Raw genomic sequence first — 22,413 nt, 5'->3', positions numbered from 1 at the left:
TGTGTCAGGACACACACCGCGCTCACTAATCTTACACAGGGAGTTGGGGTTTGCGCAGTGGCCGAATAAGAAACCCTCGCTCAGATCGTCTGCAGGAGGGATTTTTCTGTCTTTATTCCATTTTACGCAAATGAATTCATCACCACAGTCTCAGATTCCTGGATGCTGAGTGGACTGAACAGGCGAAAAGACACACAGCCGAGCCCGCTGCACCGGAAAGCACAGCCACCGGCGACCACACGCATTCATATTAGTAACCACAGGGAAACCACAGCACTGCGCACACTGCCAGGCTTCCAGGCAGCCTCTGTCCCGTCTCGCATGTCCTGCAGCAGCGGCTGGACCGGGATGTGGAACTGTTCAATGTCAGATTAAAAGCAGATAACTTGTGTCAACCTGAGAGTGCGTAAAAGTTAGGCTTTGGATTTGCGTGGGAATCTTTTCCGGCAAAAATCCCCAATAAAATGTAATAAGATTAGAATAAAAGGCATATCATACCCTAAGGACACTTTAAATTATTATTTCTCATCAATATCTCGCCGTACCGATCACATGGACATTAAATGTGAGGCATAACTGTGCTCACAAAGTGCCGAGACACCTCTCGAGAAAAAATAGCGATAAAAACGACATTATTAAGGCATCTCCCTCCTCTGTTCCCCCTTTTCGTCAAATAGTGTCTGCCGGCGTCTGGACGCGGCGATCAAGACCAAGTCCGACCCTATTTACGTGCGCTGCCGCTGCTGCTGGGGGGGGAGAAGAAACCATAGGGGGGAGGAGAGAGAGAAAAGGAGGAGAGAGGGAGAGAGAGACTGCAATATCATTTGTGAATCCCTCTCACAGTGCTGCAGATAGGGGCTGCCAACACATGCGGCGCGTCTGCAGGTGAGGGAACAAGGCTGAATGTGCTGGACACACCGAGGAATTCAACCAACGTTTCCTACAAACTGCGTCGGATTTACGTTTTTTTATTTTTCGGTTTGAATTTTCTTTTTTAAGAGCCTACAACCTTGAATTTTCAGTTGTGGAGTAGGCAAAGAGGAGAGACAACTATACAGTCTGCTGGCTGCAAGTGACTTGGAGGAAGAGAGCAGCAGCAGAGTAGTAGGCAGCCGGACAGGTAATTTGCTTCATATTCACATCCTCCAGATCGGGAGAGTTGACAGGCTCCGCGCAGTCGATGAGTTTGGGAAACTGCGCGGGCATTTAAATGATCCTCTGACATATGTGGACATATCACCGGACAGAGGAATATCGCAGCCTCACCCAGAGAGGAGATTTTAACCACAAACTGTGAGTAAAAAACGGCGGGATGTGGACTGAATTCACTTTATGGTGATTTGATTCTCGGACAATGAGATTTTGGCTTTTACGCGCATGAAATTCAAATATTTGTGGCACCGCCCGGAGCGCACGGAGCCTCTCTGGTGTCTTTTTTGATATTTTTTTTGTAATAAAACAAGGAAAGAGCAAGTAACACACAGTGCCAGAGGAAGGAAAAGCGGAGAAGCAGAGAAATCCCGTGCACTTGCTGCTTTTCACTGCAGCAGGAGCGATGTAGGAAGTCGTCCGGAGGATGAAGTCTCACGCATCCCGCAACAGAGGCTCTTAATGATATTTCTTCCTCACATTCGGACTCTCCTGCAGTGATTAAATTCTTTTTTTTTTCTTTTTGGACATTTTCAAATCACAGTGGACATTTTTTTCCAGGAGGGAACAATGAGGACTACTGGTGCAGTGGACTATTTGTACTATTGCATGCTCATCCTGCAGCTTGTGCATCAGCCCGCTGCCAAGCAAGTGCTCCGGTATCGTTTGGCTGAGGAGGGACCCGCCGATGTGAGAGTAGGGAACGTGGCCGCCGACCTGGGCATCGTCGCCGGGTCTGGTGAGGTGACATTCACGCTAGAATCAGGCTCAGATTTTTTCAAAATAGACAACATAACAGGTGAGCTCACAACCAACGAGAGGCGCATAGACCGTGAAAAATTACAACAGTGCCAAATGATATTTGATGAAAATGAGTGTTTTATAGATTTTGAAGTGTCAGTGATTGGACCAGCCCAGAGCTGGGTCGACCTCTTTGAGGGAAAAGTCATCATATTAGATATAAATGATAACACCCCGTCTTTCCCTTCCCCTGTCCTGACACTGTCTGTGGAGGAAAACAGACCCATTGGAACCCTTTATCTGCTGCCCACAGCCACAGACAGAGATTTTGGCAGAAATGGAATAGAGCGATATGAGCTTATCCAGGACAATGGGGAGAACTCAAGGCGCTTGGGCTCTTCTGGGGATTCATACTCGGGGAAGAGGAGATTTGAGGAAGGCGCGAGCAGGAGCAGCGTCTTTGAACTGCAAGTTGCTGACACTACTGATGGAGAGAAGCAGCCCCAACTCATTATTAAAGGGGCCCTTGATAGGGAGCAGAGAGACTCCTATGAGCTCACACTGCGTGTCAGGGATGGAGGAGATCCCCCTCGCTCCTCCCAGGCCATTCTTAGGGTGATGATCACCGATGTGAATGACAACAGCCCCCGCTTTGAGAAGAGTGTGTATGAAGCTGACCTGCCAGAAAACAGCTCCCCTGGTGCCCCCATACTGCAGCTCAAGGCGACGGATGCAGACGTGGGGGTTAACGGTCAAATTGAGTATGTGTTTGGGGCAGCCACAGAGTCAGTGAGGAGGCTGCTGAGGTTGGATGAAAGCACAGGGTGGCTGAGTGTGTTGCACCGCATTGACCGTGAAGAAGTGAGCCAACTGAGATTCACAGTAATGGCCCGTGACCGAGGCCAGCCACCGAAAATGGACAAGGCCACTGTGCTGTTGAACATCAAGGATGAGAATGACAACGTCCCAGCTATTGAAATACGGAAAATTGGGCGCATTTTCTTAAAAGATGGGATAGCAAATGTGGCTGAGGATGTAGTGGTGGACACACCCATTGCCTTAGTTCAGGTGTCAGACCGTGACCAGGGGGAAAATGGCATTGTGACCTGCACGGTGGTCGGGGATGTGCCCTTTCAGCTCAAACCAGCCAGTGAGATGGAGGGTGAGCAGAATAAAAAGAAATATTTCCTCCACACATCTGCACCGCTGGACTATGAGGCCACACAGGAATACAATGTGGTCATAGTGGCTGTGGACTCTGGAAGCCCCAGTCTGGCAAGTAATAACTCTCTTATCGTCAAAGTGGGCGACACTAACGACAACCCTCCTGTCTTCAGCCAGAATGTGGTAGAGGTGTCGTTTCCAGAGAACAATGCCCCTGGCGAGAGGGTGACAACAGTGGTAGCCATTGACGCAGATAGTGGGAAGAACGCTGAAATAGCCTATTCCCTAGACTCATCAGTAAATGGGATTTTCTCTATCGATGCAGACAGTGGAGACATCCGAGTAAACACCATTCTGGATAGAGAGCAAACGGAGCGCTACGAATTCAAAGTGATAGCCAAAGATAAGGGCATAAACACCCTTCAGGGCTCCGCAACAGTAGTCGTCCTTGTGGCCGATAAGAATGACAACGAGCCAAAGTTCATGCAGGATGTGTTCACCTTCTATGTCAAAGAGAACCTTGAGCCAAACAGCCCAGTTGGCATGGTTACAGTCATTGATGCAGATAAAGGCCAAAACGCAGAGATGAGTCTATTCATTGAGGAAGAAGAGGACATATTTTCGATTGAGAATGACACTGGGACTATTTTCTCCACCCTGTCCTTTGACCGGGAGCAGAAAACCACATACACATTCCGTGTCAAAGCAGTGGACGGCGGTGACCCTCCCAGATCCGCCACCGCCACAGTTTCACTCTTCGTCATGGATGAAAATGACAACGCCCCAACAGTCACTTTCCCAATAAACAGCTCTTACACCCTTCTTCCTCCTTCCAGTAACATCAGAACAGTCGTCAGAACTGTCATAGCCACTGACACTGACACTGGAATCAATGCAGACCTCAACTACAGCATCATTGGGGGAAACCCCTTCAAGTTGTTTGAGATTGATGGGGGCACTGGGGTCATTTCGCTGGTGGGGAAGCTGGAGCAGAAGCACTATGGCCTCCACCGACTAGTGGTCCAAGTGAATGACAGTGGGCAGCCTTCACAGAGCACCACCACACTAGTTCATGTGTATGTTAATGAGACTCTTTCCAACTCCACAGTTGTGGAGGCCCAGGTGGCAAGAAGCCTGAGCACGTCTCTCAACACCAACATTGCTGGTGACCCCAACTACGATCTAAGCAAACAACGCTTAAGCATCGTAATTGGGGTAGTTTCAGGCATCATGACTGTTATACTCATTATTCTAGTTGTTGTCATGGCCCGTTACTGCCGCCCCAAGAATAAGAATGGCTACGAGGCCGGCAAGAAGGATCATGAAGACTTCTTCACGCCACAGCAGCACGATAAGTCCAAGAAGCCCAAGAAGGATAAGAAGAAACAGAAGTCCAAACAGCCACTCTATAGCAGTATCGTCACCGTAGAGGCCTCCAAACCCAACGGGCAGCGCTATGATGGCGTCAACGAGAAGCTGTCGGACAGTCCTGGCATGGGCCGCTACCGTTCAGTCAACGGTGGGCCGGGGAGCCCAGATCTGGCCCGGCACTACAAGTCCAGTTCGCCGCTCCCTACTGTCCAGCTTCACCCACAGTCGCCAACAGCTGGTAAAAAGCACCAGGCAGTTCAGGACCTGCCCCCTGCCAACACCTTTGTTGGCACCGGAGATAACATTTCCCTTGGATCTGACCACTGCTCTGAATACAGCAGTCAAACTATCAACAAGTACAACAAACAGGTAAGAAGACACATCTCCATGTTCTTTTTTTTTCCCTCTACCACTCTTAAATGTCCTCTGTTTCTTCCTCTTAGTGTTCTCTCTACCATAATGCTTTCTGACAGGGCTAGTCTCAGTAGTCTTGTTGCCTTTATGGTGCTAATGTGTGTCAAGTTAGCGGTATTGATCTGTTTTGGTTTGGAGTGCCATTCACATGTAATATTGAAAGGGAAGAGAAAGGTTTAGATTAGTCTATGAAGGGGTATTGTTACCAGTCAACCGAACGTGGCCAACTTTTTCACTTTCATCACGGCTGCCTTTTCAGTCAGGGGTGTCATAACTACTACTACTAACCTTGGCGAATATGTGCCGGAGTGTTGTAGACAGCTCACATAAGGGTTTGGTTTGCAGTTATTTTATCCCAGAGGGGGAGCGCGGGGCAGGGGCAGGGGCCGGCTACATTCCCCCTTAGCCATGTCAAGCCCTGCCCTGCCCTCTGTCTGTGACAAGGCCGCCTTGTCTTCTTGTGAAAGGGAGGAAAAAAACAAAAGAGGATAAGAGAGAAAGGTAGATGTAGGGTGAATGCAGCACAAACATGTCTTTGTTACATTTGTGAGACAGTTTTACAGTCTGGGATTAAGTAGGAACATCTGGCCAGGAGGTCATATTAACATTCTTGTGCACTTCAGCGTCTGCATCAATTCGTTGACCTAGCAGTGAAATTGGACATTTTTATATCACCTCCCATATTTTGCCTCTGTTTCTTTTCCTCATATATAAATGTCTGCCATTTTCTACCTGCTTTACACCCTCCAGCTAGTCTCACCTTACTTCTGTTTTTGCTTTTCTTCCTTTTTTTCCTCCTTTTTCTTCCATCTCCAGCACTGGAAAATGATGTAGGTGGCATGATGTGATATTCAAATTACAAGAAATGTGTGCTTTTATCAGCTCAGTCTTTATACCTTTTGGCTGTTTTTTGCACTGTTATGTGCAACAATAGCAAGAAACAAAGTTAATAGATAATGAAGTCGGCTGATTTGCGTTTTCAGGAAAAAGAACACTACCTTTTTATGTGTTTTCTATGGCAGTCTAATGAATTATTGATCTTTCTTTTACTTGGTGTCAGCGTTACTCCTTTAGTATTCGGGAGTGCTGTTCTCTCTCAGCTGGATTGTTTCCTTTTTTTTTTCTTTTTTAAATCCATTTTCTGTTTTTGTTTTCCTCTTTGTTCATGTTTTTAAATTCCCATCCATGCCCAATGTCACCTGTTCTCCCCCAAACTCTCATTTGGCCCTCTGCAATATATCTTTGCATGCCTTGCACCCACCCGTGCTACCTGTTTCCATCTCTGTATCTCAGTTTTTACACCCTCCGCCACATCATACCCCTCACAATGCTGCTCTCTGCCTTCTTTTCTTGCAGTGGGTTCTTTTTAAATCTCCACTCTCATCTCTCTATATCCCTCTCCCTCCCTTCTTGGCTCCTTCTCCTCTCAAATCATTTCACTCCCCCCTCTTTTATTTCTATCCCTTCTCTTCCCCTACTCTGTCTCTAACAGCTTCTAATATGGTGTATTCACTGAGCTGCTTCCCAGAGTGTGAGGAGTGCTGTTGCTTTCGGATGTCTCCTGCATAATTAAAAGGGCACTCTATTTGCTGCTGCGGCAGCAGCATGTATTGTGTGTCACTATGCTCCACTTATATAATTATTTATTTACTCTCTACATTAATGCTGCAGTAACTTTTATGAACTGTGCCTTTGTTGGAACACAGCGTCATGGACAAAACCATAATGCACAAAGAGTATTTTCTTGTGATGCTTAAATTGTAATAGAATAGTAAAGAAAGTGTTCAGTGGCCTACTGGGCAATATCATCCGTGTTTATTGTGTGGCGCCGCCTGTTAGGTGTTTAATATACAATAGCTAGCAGGTATTCAGATTGCCTTTTATATCCCATGGGCTCAGTAAATACTCACTGTTGATAAATTCTGTTGGGGGTGAATGGGGTGTAATTTAATGGCTGCACAAGAGAGCTAATTGAAGAGAAGGTGTGTGTTCATGTGCTCCAATTATGGCGTTAAACAGCCACCTCTATATTAGATTAAGTAGTGAAGCGGTCATGCTCTTGATTTTAGGGACGGTGCATCTAAAAATATTCTGTGTTTCACACAAGTGCCACTACAGATAAAGACATAATAAAGCACTCAAGGACACTTAGTGTGCATCAGTTAAGGGAACAATTTGTGCAAGATCTGGATCAGTAGTAGAAAATGATTACGTCAATGAATACCAATCTCATCAGGTTTTTAGTAGAACTTAAAATGTACTTAAAAAACACTATTATTTTCATTATTTATTTAATATTACAGATTTTATAGTTAAATTTGAGCTTTTTTGGCCACAAATGAGGTTGAACTTGTTAAATCTGTGGAGGGATGCGTGATAAATGATATGATGATTATGATGATTATCACAGCTGTATCGGTCTATGCGGGTATCAGCGTATCTTAGCAGATCAATATCATCTGTAATAATATCTGATTTGACAGATTATGTCTAAATATTTACTCTGAATCTCAGGCAAAATGTTCTATAAAAGCCAAAGTATGTTTGTGAAGTTTTTGCTGTTTTTTTAATTAGAAAAACTAAATGAACATTTGCAGAATCTGAACTGTTCTTTGTTTTTGTTGGCATAGTGATGTTGCTATATTAGATAGATTAGAGTTAGATTTGAAATGATACGTCATCCATCTTTGCTCAGTACATCTCATCCTTTCTTATCCTCAGGTGTGCATAAACTAAAGGTTATATGTAAGATTTTTTTAAAACACAAAAATGTGAAATCCTGTGCAAACTGAGTTTACAAGAGAATTTGACCTTTTTGGATATATATGAGTTTGAACCTGTTTAACCTATTTAGAGATGCAATGATCAATCGATTAATCAATTATTAATCATCTATTAAATTAATTGCAAGCTATTTTGATAATCGATTAATTGTTTTGTTTTGTTCTGTGGTTTTAGCTTCTCAAGCATTTATATTTTAATATTTTAGACAACTGAATGTCTTTGGATTATGGACAAAACAAGACATTTGAAGATGCCATTTTTGGGCTTTGGGACATAGTGATCAACAATTTTCACCACTTTCTGACATTCATTTCTGGACTAAACAACAAGCACAGATTAGTTGCTAATGAAAATAATGATAATAAGTAATGATGGGATGTTTTTTTTTTTTTCATTTTACATGTCCGCACCCAGAAATGCATCTCTTTTACCACTCTCTCCTTTTTTGTCCGTCTGTGGGAAGAGATAGAGACAGGCACAAGAAAGACGGCCCTGTTAGCGGTGTAGAGAATGGCCCCTACTGTTTCACAAGGGATTTGGGGTCGGGTGGAAAAGATAGAAGAGGGAAAGACGGGGAGGGAGGGAGGTAGGGAGGAGAATAGTGCTGACCATTGACTGTAATCTCTGAGGTATCGGGTTCCGTCTTTCTCTCTCCTCGCCTTCCTAATCTTACAATATCTGCGCAGGCAACCTGCGCGGGCAGGTAACCAGGCAACGGAGGGAGTTTATCGGTGAGGCGAGCCTTTCTTTTTAGCCCATCAGACATTTAAACAGTCATTAAGCTGAGATAACCGTGAGGGAAAAGCCAGGGTGTCACCCAGCAGCTGTTGAGGGCTTGAACAGGAGGGGCGGCAGACATGACATTTCATCTCTTCCTGTAACTCGTTTGATTGCAGCTCATATTTTTTTCAGCTCCTTGCATACCTGTGTCCAATCCTTACATCTGAAGGCTGATGAGTGGTGCATGCACTTAACAAAACACTTAACTTTATTACTTTTGGCAGTAGCTTCTGTTCCATCCAGTTCCAGAAAATAATGCTGTCCAACCGTAATGTAGTGAGGAATGAAATCACTTAGCCATCGAATTAGCACAAGCCATCAGCTTTTGTTTTATCATTGCACTTCAAAGTGCCACTCGTGCCCAGGTGGATCACTTTTAATCAGCGGTGAGCCACAGCAGCTTGTATTCTATGCTCTCGCAGCGTAGCCCCTCAGGGCAAGCAGAGCTCCGGTCCGCACACTTATACCAGGTTATCCTGCCTCAGGGCTGATGCAGCAAGCATAACTGGACGCTGCCCTTAACCCAGGACCTGGTGTTCACCTCCCGCGCTCCGGCCAGCTGTTCCTCCTGTGCCTCCTCGTTGCTGCAACCTCTCAATACAGCGACCGTGGAGCAGCTGATTTGCATAGGGCAAATCCTCGCCCCGCCGCCGCACTCACACGGGACAAACAATATCACCATGCAAATGGAGGTCACCTGGATGGTGTTTGTAGCCAAAACATAGGATGTGATTGCCCTTGAGCCTCCAGGCAGATCAGGAAACCAATATGGAAATGCGGTACTTTGCCTCTGTCCTAATTTGTTTTAACCTACAAAATGTAGCTGCCTAAACACTTATGAAAGGCCACAAGTGACCTAATTGAAACGTGCAAAGCCCAGCAATTGATAGTATTGAAAGGACCAAAGCTATAAAAAAGAAATCTGAGTCTGATCTGAATGCTCATTCAAGACCTGTTCAGTTTGGTCTCTATTGTCCCGCCTGAAATCTGACTTGTCGCAAAACCAGACAGAGTTCAGTGATTTTTTTCTGTAACAGCACTGAGGGCAGGTTGTTCATTTTTTTTAAAAAAAAGAGGGAATGAAAAGTCTTTTTTGTGTGTGCCTATGATTTTTTTTTTCTCTTCTTGCTGCGGTATTGAAAGAGATATCAATTTTTAAAATTCTGGTATTGTGACCAGGGCTGTTGCCAGGATCCCGAGCCCTGCTAGAGGGGCTGGAAAATTTTTGACCGGAAAATTACAAACTGATTCAACCTTATGTCTGTTTCTTCAAAAAAGATTATTTATATGTTCCACAGAGTCAAGAAAGGTGCATTAAATTATTGAAAACATACAAAGGCCTGATATGACTTTAAATTAAATAACATGTAATATGCCCTTCAAAATAAATTACTGCAAATGTCATTTTTCTTTGCAGTAAAATAAGTAGAAGAGGTATTTCTCAAACATTTTAAAAGACTCAGAGTTAGTACTGAGGACATGACATTAATGGTAGCTTCAGCTCTATATGGACATCTGAACATTGGATTAAGCCATCATGCCGCCGATTATCCAAAGCTTTGTGTGTTTTCCTTTGGCAGTCATCACCACTCGCAGGTACCAAACTCCCCCAATGGCTCTCGCGTGATTTTATCTTGTTGTGGCAGTCAGTCCCCTCATTGAGCTCAATAAGGTAATTACTTGATAAGAGGTTCCTCAGGAGCTTGAGCATGTTTGGTCATCCCCCACCCTCCCTGATCGCTGATACAGGTCAGTTTACTTTTGTAGAGAGCAGAGAAAGCAGCCATTTTTTCACTACAATTTGTGCCATAACGGAAAAACGGTCAAAATTTCCTGCATTATTAATGAATCTGAATACAATTATGAACTTTCTGGCACAGCAGCCACCTGATTGTGACATTAGAACAGTGGTTCTCAACCTTTTCAAGTCGCAGCCCCCAAGAAAAATCAGCTTAGTGTTCTCGACCCCATAGCTGTCTGAGATTGTCTAGGATTTACTGTATATCACATGAAAAAGCCAACAAACTCATATTATATCACTGGAACAGGCAGTATAATGTAAAAACCATTCTCCAGTCTATGGGCCTCATTTCCCATCATGCCTAGTGCTGAACTGAGTAGTTTAAGCTTTTATGTAACAAAATGAAATTTAAATGAAATAATGTGGGATGTTGTTATTTTTATCACAAGTGTGAACTCGTTTTGTGGGACTGTTACAAAAAATATTTGTTTATGAATATATCCTTGCTTCTGTATATTATATACTGCATGAAGAATGCGGGCCAATATATTGTTAAGAATATTTTTACTCCCTAATATCATTCTCAAATATCTAGTATATGCTAGACCCTCGTTTTAACCATTAGTGAGGTGGTTGTTACATTTCTTCAGGCCGGCTGTATTTTGAATATTTTTGAGTGCTCACCCCATATATTGAACGTCTTTAAGAGGCTGATTGTGCTGATTTTGGATGTCACTCCATGTTGCTTGCCACAGATAATATTTTATTTTATTCTCTGGTGACCCCTGAAAATTCTCCTGTGACTGCATATGGGGTCCCGACCCCCAGGTTGAGAACCGCTGCATCAGAATAACAAAATATGAAAACAGCTTTGACAGCAGCTCTCTTTAAATTCAGTATAGGGTGTTAGAGGTGGCGTAGAGGGTGTAGAAAAAAATCTGGAAATCTTGTATTTAGTAAGAAATGAGATTATGTGCAATGAGCTGGTTTGTTTATTGTCACATTATTATTAGCGCTTGTCCTTTGTGTGGTGCTGTGTACCGCCGACTGTGGCTAATTTTATCAAAATTGTTTTGGATCTATTACGGCTTAATTCAATCTATGGCTGCTCAGGCTTTTGTTGTTTATGTTCCGAAAGGAAAATGGAAGGAGTAAGAGTGCACAGTAATACTCATGAAATTGCAGCGGGCAGCATTTTCTGCTATAATTTGGTTTGGTGATTTGAATGCATTCGCTCTAAGGCAATTACTAATCTAAGGATTAGACGTACCTGATACGCCGGCAGAAATGGTGGGGACTGAGGGAGAAAGTCAGGGGGAGATTGGTTGCTACGGTTTCTGCTATATTACTCTGCATAATATGTTAATACTGAGGGTTTTTTTCACTTTCTTTACCTATAGGGGAAAGCGTGAAAAGTATTGCTTCATTTCTCTTTCTTTGTCTTCTTTCCATCTCTTCTCTACATACAATAAATGTGCCAGTGAGCTCAGCTGTCGTCACATGAATATAAATACTCATGATTGAAGAAGCTGAAGAAGGCCCACCTCATCCACAACATTTGTCACAATAAAATGCCAAAATATAGAAAAAGAGGGGGGAGTGAAGGACGAAACAGACAAGAAATTTAAGCCGCATGCCACCTTGATTGCTCTCCACGCTGTTGATTGTAAGTGGCAGTGTCGGAGATGCCACCTTCTTCTCGCCGCTTCTTTCAATTTGATGTCATCGAAAATGGAATTTCATTTCATACTCGGCAGCGATCGCATTAGATAGGGCTCACCAGGATAAAGCCGATTCATTTCTGCAGATTTGCCTTTCCTGTGGCACTATCAATCATTGCATACTCACCATATTGCAGACTTGTTTTTCCACGGCAATTGTTAGGAGGAGTTTGTACAGTAAATTGACTTTTACAAGCCTCCCAAGGTCTATGATATGCTACGCTAGCCTTGTTGTTTTTCTCTATAGCTGTCCTCTTGTATCGACTGTAAGAGCCAGACCCAACTAAATGAGAACATCACTTAGCTCTGCTGGTGTACAACCCTGGGGAATAGTTCTCTGTCGACGGGCTGGATCACAACACGGATCAGACGTGAAGCTTGTTGTTTGTGAGACTAATAGGCAAAACAATGGTGTTTTGTTTACCCTGACACTGTGCCTCATCAAAATTGCAAAAATGTCTGGCACAGTCAGTCCCATAATAATGTGTTTTTTTTGTTGTTGTTTTGCAGAAAAGGTCATGGGCCATTTGTTCTCTTGCTGCTCATTCAAACAGGTGGCAGAGTTTTTTTTTTTGGCCAGTTTCTCTTTTGAGCAAAGTTTCTCTTTAGTGTATGTTTGCCTCTCTCTCTCTCTCTGGTCCTCCTCCTCCTGGCTGTCGCGATCAATCAGATGAATCACTCCCTGTCACTGTTGCTCACATGGGTCCAAGGTGTCAAGGGAACTGCCAGCAGGGTCCGTGGCCCCCCGTCAAGGGGCGGCGATTTAAACCCCATCCAGCATCGGCCACGTTGTCACACTCGGCCTTCATGAAAATGAGGATAAGAGCCATGAAAGCCAGACGTGTTGATCAATAATTTACCCCTAAGTGCCACCTTTTGCTCCGGTGGCCGTCTGAAAAGCTCCTTAGTGTAAAGCGAACTTGTTTATTAAGTGGAGCTGACAGGTGAGGAAAAAGACACGTTAAGTGACACGCTTTCTCCCAGACAGGCAGAGGAAAATATTGGGATTCTTTACGGTCTCTTGATGGTTTTTAGGGTTGATATTTAGGTTGCTGTCACTTTTAAGTGTTGATAATGGTTTTCTTTATGATTATTAGTATTAATATCAGGGTTCTGGACATTTTAGAGTGTTGATATTGGTGTTTATTATGTTTCTTCGCATTGATATTGTTTTTTTTTTAAGATTACAGCTGATATCGGAGTTTTGCTGGACTTATACTGTTGACTTTTTCCCCACTTCTAGTTGATGAGTGTTTTTCTAATGTGCACTCAAAAGCTTCAACTCATGTCTGTGTAAGAGATCAAGAGAAAAGCATTTTCAAAAGTTTGTGAGTGTGTTCAGCTCTCAGTACTTTTGTAGCCACTAACTGAATCTCTGCAGATTTAATTTTTTTTTTTCTGTCCTGTGTCCCTGTTTGTACTCCAGGCATCTGTTTTATTTAACTATTACCTAATCTGCTGATTAAGTTACTGCTAATGAGAACTCAACATTTCCTGCAATAGCTGCTTCATAAGAAAAGCTTTTTAGAAAACAAAATAACAGTTGACTTTAACTGTGAATTTACAGCTGCTCGACTAAAGACAAGCATGCATCAGTTAAATATGCACTTTAAAACCAGTTGTAGCTTCTCCCACTGAAGACAAACGCCAGATGTTAGTGGTATTAGTCTTTTTTTTTGTCCAGCGTGAAAGGGGCTTCAGTAAGATGATGGGTCGGTGTTCATGTGTTGACAGGGGAAAAGTTAACAAGCTCAGCGGTGTAATCGAAGCGTATTTAATAGGTACAACCTTCACCCTTGGTTCAGGTACACATTGATTTTTTTTAAGGCTCTGACAGACGTGCACCTGTTCCATCTCTCTGACTGAATTTGACCTCTCTTTTTTTTTTTGTATTAAGAAACTGCTAAAATATTAAAACGCACTGAGATCTCCCGTCTGCATAAGACACATTAAGAATCGTCAGAGATAAATAATGCAACCGAAAGCTTTGGGTTTTTTTGTCCAAAGGATATAGCTTTTTATTAACAGGCTGCAGTCATACATATTTGCTAAGCAGTAGAATATAATGGATATGACTTGACTTGGAGAAGGAGGAGGAATAGGACAGCTTGACTGCTTCTATTAGCCCTGTTTTGGTGCGGCTCCCACCATGTGGCCCCCAAATGAGATTATATGTGTATGAAACAGGAGGTAGAGCACTCACCGACCATCCATCAAAGCCTGGGGGGACCTGTGTGAAAGTTTGTGCATGTGTACACAGCGGGTACACACACTGTGGTGGATGTGCATGTGTAAGGGTGTGATAAAGTGTGTGGGCGTACAGTAGGAATGCGTGTGTGTGTTTGTGTATCCTGTGAGGGCTAGAGAGGAGAGCAAACGGGGCCTCCACAGTTCAGCCTCTCCATCATCCTGCACGCCAGGCACACGCGCGGCGACATGCCTGAGAGGGTTTCAATATCCTCTGTGTGTGTCTGCGTGTGTGCGCCCGCGCTGCTGTGTTTACCCAAGGAATGCAGTTCATTATATTTGTATGTGTGTCTGGTTATTACATACAGTATACTCTCGACACACATGCGCACAGAGGCAGATGGAGCCTGAAGGCTGGAGCGGTACTTTATCTTCAACTGTTAAAAACTCACGACAAGCTCGAGCAGTCTGGGCGGATGATGACACTCAGTAACCAAGAGTGCCCTCGAGCAAGGTACTGGGAGCTCTTTTGCCCCAGTGGAGCTATTTATTGGACACTGCCGCGACTAATAATGCGTATTTCAGCCCTATTCAGTGCACAAGAGCACATTCCACCTGAATTAAACTCTGTAAATGTATGCAAAAAAGCAGAAATATTCATTAGCACAGCAGCAGCAGGGGCAGGAGAAGCCTCTGTATCGATGAGGCCTTACCTGGCAGAGAGCAGCCTATTAGCCGGGCCCGATAACTCTTGTCAGAGTCTGCCTGCCTGCTGAAGAATGAAGGTCACGGGGCAGCTGGAGTTTACGAGCGGCCTCGCTAGGTAGCTGCTATCAAATCAACTGAAATATGAAGTCCAGCCAGAGCTTTTTTGAAAATGCTAATTTTTCAATTTGCCCCTTTCTTGGTGTGTACTTTGGTCGGCAAGCTCTTTTATCATGCGGCATGCAGCCATGTTGGATTAAATTGAAATGTGAATAAGGGTGCAGCCTTGGTATAGTTTGTGATCAGTGTGAGGCAGATGATGACAGATGTGCACCTGCAGAGTACACGGACTGTCTTCATGATGCTTATATATTGAATTTTCTTCAAATAGTTTCAGTATGTTTGTGCATCTTATGCCTACAACCCAATTAAAGTCCAGATGAAGTGAAAAATGGCTTTTAAAGGACTTTCCCAGTCAGATTGTGCATATATTTAACAGTATATGTTATAAAGTATATAAAAAAAGCAAGAATTCTATTTATTTTATTCTCATGTCATAATCCAATCATGTTTCCTTATTGTAAAACAAAATATGAAGTATGCTTCCACAGCCATGAACCAACCAGTTTCAACCAGAAACATCATGACATCGACACATCAATCAATCTTCAACTCTTAGCAACAGAACTTTGATTTACTTGTTAGCTAGCTTGCAAAAACATGCTTTGTTCAAATCAAATTCCTCCCAGTGGTATGTCCTGCCTTTCCAGTTTCCCTTGGACAAATATCAAGATGTGGAAGCTAGACACTCTTGGAATGCTGTTTCATCTTTACTCTACTGACTCAATGTCATATTGAAATGGAGCAAAGAGAATCCAGATATTATTAAAAGGACAAGGGGTCAACTGACTAGAAGAGGCCAGTAAGTTGAGGCAAATCCACCTTTTGCTCTGTGTTGCAGGAATCCTCATGATTACTCAGTCAGCTGATAAATGGAAAATGAGTAGTTTCAGTCTATTATCAGGCAGAAATGCAAAAGGTTTGCTGGTTCTAGCTCATTACATGTGAATATTTTGTGCTTTTCAGTATCTTTGGGTGTGGGACTCCTGATGGGTAAAAATCTTTGGCTCTTGGAAATTATAATTGACATTTTTCACTACTTTTCACTAGGGATGGGTATCCAGAACCAGTACTAAGCCGGTACCGATTCCTGACTGGTCAGTACCGAAATATCGATAAGCTGCTATCGGTATCTGCGATCGGGAGGCGACACGCAAGACCCCCCCGTAGGACGAGGGGAGGAGGACTCTGTGTTTTTACAGCCATGATACTTCGTACTCAAACACAGTCAAAGTTAATGAACAGTGTTTCCCAGATGATGAACTTTTATTGCGAGGATGTCGACCGTATCATCATCACCATCTTGTTGGTGCTGGCTACATTCAACCCGACACAAAATATGCACTGCAGAATTATTTCCTGGGTGTATCCATGTATGTATATATGTATCTATTTTGTTTTATATTTCATCCTAATCCATTCTGAATTTAATTAATCATGTTTTGTATTTGTCTGTATTCTGAAGACACTACAACTCTAACTTCGTTGTCCTGGGTGGACTCACTTTATGAAATTTAATGAACATACAGCTAAATGCAGCAACTCAGGAAACACTTTAACTTGTTACTTTTGCAATAAAATCATAACTGTTTGAATCTTTTCACATCTTTTCATGCCATGTCTTTATTTTCTCCCCCAATTCATGCCAAATAGTACCAATAAGAGTTTGATCGGTAGGCAGTATCAGCTTCAATATTGGTGTCATAAAATTCTAATGATACCCATCCCTACTTTTCTCAAATGTGAATATTTCCTGGTTTCTTTTATGAACTATGACAGTCAGTTGAGTATCTCTTAGATGTGGACAAAACAAAACATTTGAGCACATCACCATGGACATTTTTCACCATTTTCTGACAATTTATGGATCTTTGTTTAGAAAATGATGCCAGACTAATTGATAATGAAAGTAATTGTTAGTTGCAGCCCAACACCAGATAAATCATTAATGAAAATGATCATTAGCTGTACTCCTTTTAATGTTGAAAGGACATGAGTAAGTGATAGCACCTGGTTTGATAATACATCAGTGGCTTTTTCAAGGAAAAAGGAATATGCTTTTAAGTCTAAACAGCAGTTAAGAAACTTGTTAGGATGAAAAGTTTTGTTCTATAGCTGAGCTCTACATCATCCTGCCAGAATAAACTGTATATAGTCTGACACGGGTCCTCATATGCTGCATATTCCCACAGGCCGGCCCTGTTGCAAACTGCAAAATAAAGCAGAGATGACTGTAATGCTGGCTTTAGTCAGACAAATTCTTCTGTGGATTGAGGAGCTCCAGACATTTAATATGGTTTCAGGTATTGATTTGCGGCACCTTGCCCTATAGCCTGTTTATTATCTAGCTTCGGTTTCACCTTTTACTCCTTTTCTTCGCTGCATCTGAGGAAGATGGAGTCCTCCCTTTCTCCCACTTTGCAGCAACAGTGTTCTTAACAGCTCCTACAAATATTCAATCAAACTGGCCAGTGGCAAAGAAAGAAGACCCGTTTTATGTTTGTGAATGAGTGGGCGAGCTCAGGTGCTTGAATAATAGCACGTTCCGAGCTGCGGCTTTTGCTCAGTTTGCTGCAATTATGGCGGCAGAGAAGGAAGGGGGATGTAATCAAGGGTGAGAGACTGGTCTTTGACATGGTTCATTTACTCTGAGTTGGTCCAATGCAACACTTGGGACACAATAGCCAATTGTAAATTACAGAGTGGATTCAGTGGTGAGAAGTGCCTTGAGGGGGTGCTAGCCCACAGAGGCGGGGAAAATAGGGAATGTTGTTACATTTGTTGTTTTTTTTCGAGGGCTGATGAGGTCTGGGATTGCGGGAAAGGCAGGGGTATCAATCAAATTGACACGTCTGGGGGCGGTAAAATGATTAGAATAATGGTAAACAAAGCCGCTTAAACACAAGTTTTTCCATATTTTTACCTCAACTTTTATTTCAAGCCCAGACTTCGCTTAATAAGCTTCACTTAACGTCAGATTCATCACATTTAATCTGTCCGTAATGATATATTAATAACAGTCTTGAGCGGAAGGAGGCACACTGCTGGGAACATAAGTGCATAAAGGAAGCCTATCACACAGTGAAGAGCTCTTATGAACTGGTGACGTGAGGGGAGCTCATAGCGACTTTGACAAGCAGCTAAGTGCCTACATGGGTGACATTTACGAGTGTGTTGTGGAGATCCCCAGCCGGACTTAGAGGGGGAAGACTGTTAGTTTCTGTTTAATCACCATCAGAATTCTGCGGCGGCTGCGGCAAATGTTTGAGCAGTGCAGATTACTGTCCCCCCGTGAAGCCAATTGCGGGGCGATCGTTTGATGTCAATGCAAATGTGCTTAACATGCAGACCTCCCTCGCACCCCCCCCCCAATCACCGTTTTCCTTTCCTCGGCACATTTGAAAGATTTACGTCAGGGGTGTGTGCTTGTGTGTGTCTCCTCCTTTGAATCTCTTTGAATAAGCTTTTATTTGCCGAGGCAGCCTCTCCTTGCAGTGAATTGGGGACATGACATGACAATTGGAGACCTTGTAATTTATGTTTAAAATGCCAGCGCTATCTGTGCCAGCGTGATTTTGTTTGAACAAGCAGGCAAACTGGCGAGGGTCCTTCGTCACTGTTTAAACCGTATGCCTGTGTTTGCTCAGGAATCCTTGGTGGGCTATCCATTGTTACTATGGCAATATACCTCCGCCGCACTCACCCCCACCCCGCTGCAACTTCTCCCATGGCCATATGCCTGGAGTTTTTTTTTTTTTTTAAAGGTTTTCACTGCTCTCTCATCTTGCTTGTACCCGGTAATTCAGACACATCACTGCCAAAAGTTCAGGGGCAACGTGCTCCCGAAAAAAAAAAAAGTCACGGTATTCTAACAGCGCTGGCCCGGAGTTAGATGAGGCGTGGGAACGTCATGTTCCACCAAACTCTTTTGATAAAGCCACCTGGGCAAGCAGGGAGCATTTCAAAGATGAAGGTCCCTGAACACTAAATTGGCAGCAGTTGTTTCACTACAATGGGCTCATCTTCTACGCTGTGTCACAGCTCCTTAGGGACCCGTAATTTACTGCCCTTCCCACTTTGAGTTCTTGATTCATGAGATCAAATTAGACAGTGAGAGAACATCAGTGGCGGCACAAGACTTTGCTCTTTAACTCAAGGCTGCGGTGTTTCGGCACCACCTCAAGTCTGCCTACTGTTCCAAAATCCCAGAAGCATTATTTGAAATCCTTTAAGAAATCTTTCATCACTGTTTTTTTTATACTGTAATATAAAATGATTACCGGGGCTAAGGTTCTACACAGAACAATTGGCTTCTGATGAACTCTTTTTAAAGAAAGGGATTGTCAAGGGTTTCAACAATCTCTGTATCATAATATAAAAATGTTGTCAGTAGAACCCCCTGAGTGGGTCTAGCTAAAACCCTTGAAATAAAAAGGTTCCCTATAGAATCTCCAAGTGTGTTCTAGATAAAACCCTTAGAATATATAAATGTTCTGGGAAGAATCTCCTGGGGGGGGCTCTAGTTTAATCTCTTAAAATGTAAGAGGTGCCTCACTCAGTAGAACCCCGAGTGGGTTCTCAATGAAAGCCTTGGGATATAAAAAGGACTCTGTGTTCTACCCTTTGGATGGGTTCTAATTAGCACCCCTAGAACATGGAAAAGTTCATGATAGAACCCCCAGAGAGGACTCTGGGTTGAACCATAACACCATAGAAGAGTCCTCTGCAGAACCACAGATGGTTCAAGGTACAACTGAGTGAAAGGGTTCCAAATGGAAACTTAATAAATGGTTCTTATAGGAACCTCCTATGGGGACAAGTCAAAGAACCCTATATGATTCTATTTAGCACCTTGATTTCTAAAAGAGTGATCAACTGTATCTATTTCCTGTCTTTGAAAATGTGCTTTAACATTGTGAAAGATTTAAAAAACAGTATGTCCAACATATTACTGAATGAGCTTGATGTGGCTAAACAAAAGCATTTTAATAAGATCAGAGTCAACCATCCACCCCTTTGAAAGGAGACATGCCTCGCAAGGTCAAGTCTATTATTGATGCGATGCGCCATGCAGGAATCTAGTGCTTTAAAACATTCCAGAGTATCAAATAGCCATGAATTTAAAGACAGATGAAACAGGTCCTCTATATTTCATCCCATATCTGAAGAGCGTGACGGCTGAATAGCAATGAATTCATTCAGACAGATTAAAGGAGCTGGTGTCAAGGATCAAACAGCAGGAATGTTGAATAAATACTGTAAGTATTCCTATGCATAAGTAATAAAACAAATGACCAAATGTGTGTAGATTGGAAGGCAGCGAAATGTAAAGCGCCCTGTCGTATTCAGAGGTATGCAGGCGACTCATCATGCCAAAGCTGCAAACCAGAAGCTTGAATGACAGGACTGAAGTGTGTGTTTGTGTCACTGTGTGTCTAAATCTAGCTGGAGTGCGTCTCCTCACTGTAATGACTCTTGGCACGCATGTGGTCTAATGAAGTGGGACGTCGTCTGTGTGACGACACGAGCGCGTCTGGTTGTAAGTCGCTGTGGAATTGCCCCCGAGACTGCCTGCGGCGTTCAAACATGTTTGCGCTGTGTAGTCGCACACCTTAATGATATACGCTCACCTTTTTTTAACCCATGCATTTCCACTACCATCCATACCTGTCAGCAGTAAGGTTGGAAAATAAGGGGAATTTTCTGGCGCCCCGTCTCGTCATACCAACCCTATCACTGTCCACGTGCCCTTTCATTTAGTCAAGGATGCACACAGTGAATCCTAAAATCACCACCAGCCAACCACTTGTTTAAAGTAACATTTAACATTTTGTTAACAAATATATATTTGGACAGTGACAAGCAAAAACAAGACGTACACTTTAAGCTGATCAGCTGTTTATGACTGTCAATAGTCTGTTGATGTTAAACTAAGCCCATGATCCCCACAACAAAAGCCCAGTGCTCTGAAGATACACACTAGAGTTCAGTGACCGCCTGCCAGACTTATAAACATCTACTCCTTCTAAAAAGATTATTAATTATTTCTTAAGACTCATGAACAGGCACTTAGTCATTCAGCAAACATTCGGCATTAATTTGGACTATTTATTTCAATGTGAAGTGTGCAAACAAAAACAGTGGTTCCACACAGGTCTTGAAATTTCAAAGAACATGCTGGCTGTAGCATCTGTCGGAGAAGCCGGTATTTCAACTGAGCATATTTCCTCAATCTATGAGGACATATCATTGTCATTATATGGTTAAGTACAGAAAATATATTACAGATTTCTCTTAACGGAAAACACAAAAGGGCTTTAAATTCAGCAGAGTTGTTGAAAAGGATATTATAGCTAATGTTCTATCCAGCCATCAAGAGGGGAATGTAGCAGACACATCAGTTTTTTAAAAGGGAAAATAGTCAATGGGAGGACAGCAGGGAAAAAGGGTAAAATATGGGAAAAGTCCAGGAAAAATATGAGGGTTGACAGGCATGTAACCATCTAAGGCGATCAGCTCACACCCTCATACTACTGTACGAACAGGTAGAATTTGACTGTCATGCTCAGGGACGTTTCAACGAATGCAAATTTTAATCAAACATGAAATATTAACCTTGTGTATGTGCATTTCTCAAGGCAATGCCAGGCATCAGTAGAAGCCTAGAGAATATTCTTTAAATACAATATTCCCCTCCTCGGTCTGAGGCGGCGACGGGCTGCCTTTAGGAACACACTGTGGCTCCTGTTTGATTACTAGCCTCAGCGTCTCTGTAGACTTTGTGTCAAAGCTCATAATGAACACTGTGGGCAGTGAAGGCTGTGTACCTCTGTGTGTGCGATAAAGCACGGGAGTGAAAGAAAAAAAAGGTGTCGGTACATGTGGGCATGTCTGCCTTCGCATGTGGGAGACATGTTCCCCCGGCGCTAACAATCGCTATACTGACGAAATTTCACCTGCGCACCCGTAGTGACCTGGTGTGTTTTCATGTCTTTGACGTGTGTGAGCGCCGTCTGAGGCTCAGCCGTTTTTATTAACAGCCAGGAGGAGCAAAAAGGTTGAGGCGGAGAGGGAGACGGAGGTAAAAAATGATGTGGATTACCAAGCAACCAGCGCCGTTTCAGACTTCCCCTGTTCAAGTGACAAGGCAATGTGTACAATTTCCACATCCTCTCCTTACTGTATGTATTACTCAAGCCATCGCCGCTTATTTACACGAGTCATATTTTCAGGCGTCCATGTGATTTTTCAACACCCACTGAAATATGCTGCACAGATATTGTGTGCTGTCAAAACGCGGGCGCAAGACAAAAAAAAAACACACACACCGTCCCTCCCACAGTAATGTTTGTCGCCTTACAGTGTGATCTCAGAGTGATGCATTGTGGGGTAGGGGTGTTGGGGGGGTGGACGACACTGCCTCACGTGTTTACCTCGCATCGGGCACAATGACAACAACAATAGCGACAGCACTAGGAGGAGGCCCTTTGTGCAGCACGAGCTGATACACCGAAAGGGAGTGACAGGTTTGAAAAA

General features: G+C 43.2%; 1 protein-coding gene across 5 annotated transcripts in view; it reads left to right on the top strand.

Annotated features, from left to right (window-relative positions):
- Window positions 1–834: 834 nt before the first annotated feature.
- The window catches only part of pcdh7b (protocadherin 7b), a 153,518-nt gene continuing 131,939 nt past the window's right edge, over window positions 835–22,413 (top strand). For 4 of the 5 annotated variants that reach the window (XM_084711907.1, XM_084711906.1, XM_084711905.1 and 1 more), the window contains exon 1: window positions 835–4,794. In XM_084711907.1, the coding sequence (XP_084568033.1) occupies window positions 1,720–4,794 (3,075 nt within the window). In that variant the 5' untranslated portion in view covers window positions 835–1,719. Of the gene's footprint in view, window positions 4,795–15,927; window positions 16,481–22,413 lie in introns of those variants that run through there. The other variant, XM_084711909.1, reaches the window with a different exon arrangement.

Source organism: Lutjanus erythropterus, chromosome 23, assembly GCF_056507025.1.
Source record: "Lutjanus erythropterus isolate fLutEry1 chromosome 23, fLutEry1.hap2, whole genome shotgun sequence".
Taxonomy (NCBI): Eukaryota; Metazoa; Chordata; class Actinopteri; order Lutjaniformes; family Lutjanidae; genus Lutjanus; species Lutjanus erythropterus.
Note: the sequence above shows the minus strand (reverse complement) of the source record. Positions and strands in the feature narration are given on the sequence as shown.